The sequence below is a fragment of the Oncorhynchus masou genome, chromosome 12 (assembly GCF_036934945.1).
Source record: "Oncorhynchus masou masou isolate Uvic2021 chromosome 12, UVic_Omas_1.1, whole genome shotgun sequence".
NCBI classification, from domain to species: Eukaryota; Metazoa; Chordata; class Actinopteri; order Salmoniformes; family Salmonidae; genus Oncorhynchus; species Oncorhynchus masou.
The window spans coordinates 36,995,418-36,997,884 of record NC_088223.1 but is presented as its reverse complement, the minus strand read 5'-3'; the positions used below and the strand labels follow the sequence as shown (position 1 = coordinate 36,997,884).

General features: G+C 42.1%; 1 protein-coding gene across 1 annotated transcript in view; it reads right to left on the bottom strand.

The window, feature by feature from the left end:
- Positions 1–795, bottom strand: part of LOC135549991 (glutamate receptor ionotropic, kainate 5-like) — a 37,624-nt gene extending 36,829 nt beyond the window's left edge. Inside the window, exon 1 of the mRNA XM_064980411.1 lies at positions 682–795. Within this exon, the coding sequence (XP_064836483.1) occupies positions 682–790 (109 nt within the window). The 5' untranslated portion in view covers positions 791–795. The remainder of the gene's footprint in view (positions 1–681) is intronic.
- Between the last annotated feature and the right edge of the window lie 1,672 nt (positions 796–2,467).

The window sequence follows — 2,467 nt, the reverse complement described above, 5'->3', positions numbered from 1 at the left end:
GACATTTTCAAGGAAAGGTTATTCAGGGGGAAAATTGGAAGACCGGTCACCTGACATTTAGGATGATCACTGAATGATGATCACATCGGTGAAGTCAGCAAAATGTACATATGCAAATGGTTTAACCAATTAGTTAAGGAACCCATTGACACAGCCAATTATCGTGTCATTTTTATGGTAACGATGGTAACGACTCTTGTTTACATTACAATTACAGAGGAATGATGCCTTATCTGATCCAAGCCTTTACTTCCTGATCTTCAATTCGCCTACAGTATCCATGGAGACATTTATAGACTATTGTACTGTAAAATGTACTGTACTGCAGCTTACTGTGCTGTATTGTTTCGTGTACTCTCATGGTACATATGGTGAACTAAAACCCCATTCATCAAATCGGCAACACATACGATTTTTTTTTTAAAGTGGGTAAAGCCACTGAGGAGTGTTTGTTCTTGTCAGCCATGGCAGTGGGATCCCCATTCAGCCGTCACTAGTTACCACAGCCACAAAGTAATAAACCATGCTCATTTTTAACAATTTATCTTCTTAAAATGTGATTTTAAACCTAACCCTAACCTTAACCACACTGCTAACCGTATGCCTAACCATAACCTTAGTTTTCTTAAATTTTTACGATATAGACCATTTTACTCTGTGGTTGTGGTAGTGGAAACCCACCCATTCTGACGGAGGAGAGGGCGGGAGCCTGGGTGAAAGAGAGTGGGGCCATGGTCAGCAACAGGAAGAGGAAGTAAATCGACAGCAGCAGCGCTGGCAGAGCCGGCATCTTCCACTGCTCCTCATGGAGAATGGTCTTCTGGCTGCCTGGTCCACCACCTGCTGGACGGGAGGACTCATTACAACACAGATAATATACAACTACATGACATAATAAACAGCTCAATTACATAATACCCGCCTGACTAGGGGAGAATCTCAATTCCATACACCTCGTGTCCTCTCTCCTCGCCTCCTCCTTAAAACCCATTGGATGAGAAAGCCAGAGGTCCTTCCCCTCTGACCTTCTCCTCTAATGGGTTTTAAGGAGGTGAGGAGAGAGTATGCTAGGAGTATGCAATTGAGATTCTCCTTAGGACTTCATGTATTTCAGAGGTAAGGAGGCAGCACACATTCACATAGTTCACACTCACATAGAAACTCACATGGCTACCAGAATTAGTCACTCCAGGAAAACTTCTAGAGCACAAAGCGATTAAATAGTGGAAGCAAAGAGAGAGCGATAGAGAGAGAGAGAGAGAGAGAGAGAGAGAGAGAGAGAGAGAGAGAGAGAGAGAGAGAGAGAGAGAGAGAGAGAGAGAGAGAGAGAGAGAGAGAGAGAGAAAATGGACAGAGAGAGAGCTTTAGGTATTGAAAATAATGTAATTGGCTGAGGAGGCATGACAAAATCTTCAAAGTAGATTAAAGCTACAGCAGTGAGATTTAGGGAGGGCCGGTATAACTGAACACAGGAAGTAGCCATGGGGTAAAACAAATTGAATATAGTTCCTTCACATCCCATAACTTCATCTGTACTCTGGACAGTCAGTTATTTTGTCAACTGTCTGATTTGTTACCCCTGCTAAATGTTTATCTTTCCTGCCAATGACAAATGTAATTTAAATTGAAAGAGTTGAGCAGGACAGGTTGACAAGGCAAGAGACTGAGGAGCTCAAGACAGTGCGAGATGAGTGGTAATAGATAAAGAAGAAGAATTGAGTTGATATTATAGAAAGAGAGAGAGAGAGAGAGAGAGAGAGAGAGAGAGAGAGCATGAGAGAGCTGTACTGAGTGACAGAAAATTTAGTAGGAATAGACACGGTACAGACTGTAGGAGCAAATGGGAAATGGAGCCTGGTAGAAATAAACAAAATAGTGATCCTAATTAATTAGGAGCTTCCAGTAGGCTGTAAGTGGTGTCATGTAGCAAGCCTGCTGTTACAAAACATTGCACCTCCGGGTGCATTAGATTAAAGAGGCAATCTGCGAATGCTACATCAATTATTTTACTTTTAAATGAATTATGAACTCAGCAAAAAGGACCCTGTCTTTTAAAGATAATTCGCAAAAATCCAAATAACTTCACAGACCTTCATTGTGGTTTAAACATTGTTTCCCATGCTTGTTCAATAAACCATAAACAATTAATGAACATGCACCTGTGGAACGGTCGTTAAGTCACTAACAGCTTTACAGACAGTAGGCAATTAAGGTCACAGTTATGAAAACTTAGGACACTAAAGAGGCCTTTCTACTGACTCTGAAAAACACCAAAAGAAAGATGCCCAGGATCCCTGCTCATCTGCGTGAACGTGCCTTAGGCATGCTGCAAGGAGGCATGAGGACTGCAAATATGGCCAGGGCAATAAATTGCAATGTCTGTACTGTGAGACGACTAAGACAATGTTACAGGGAGACAGGACGGACAGCTGATCATCCTTGCAGTGGCAGACCACGTTTAACAACA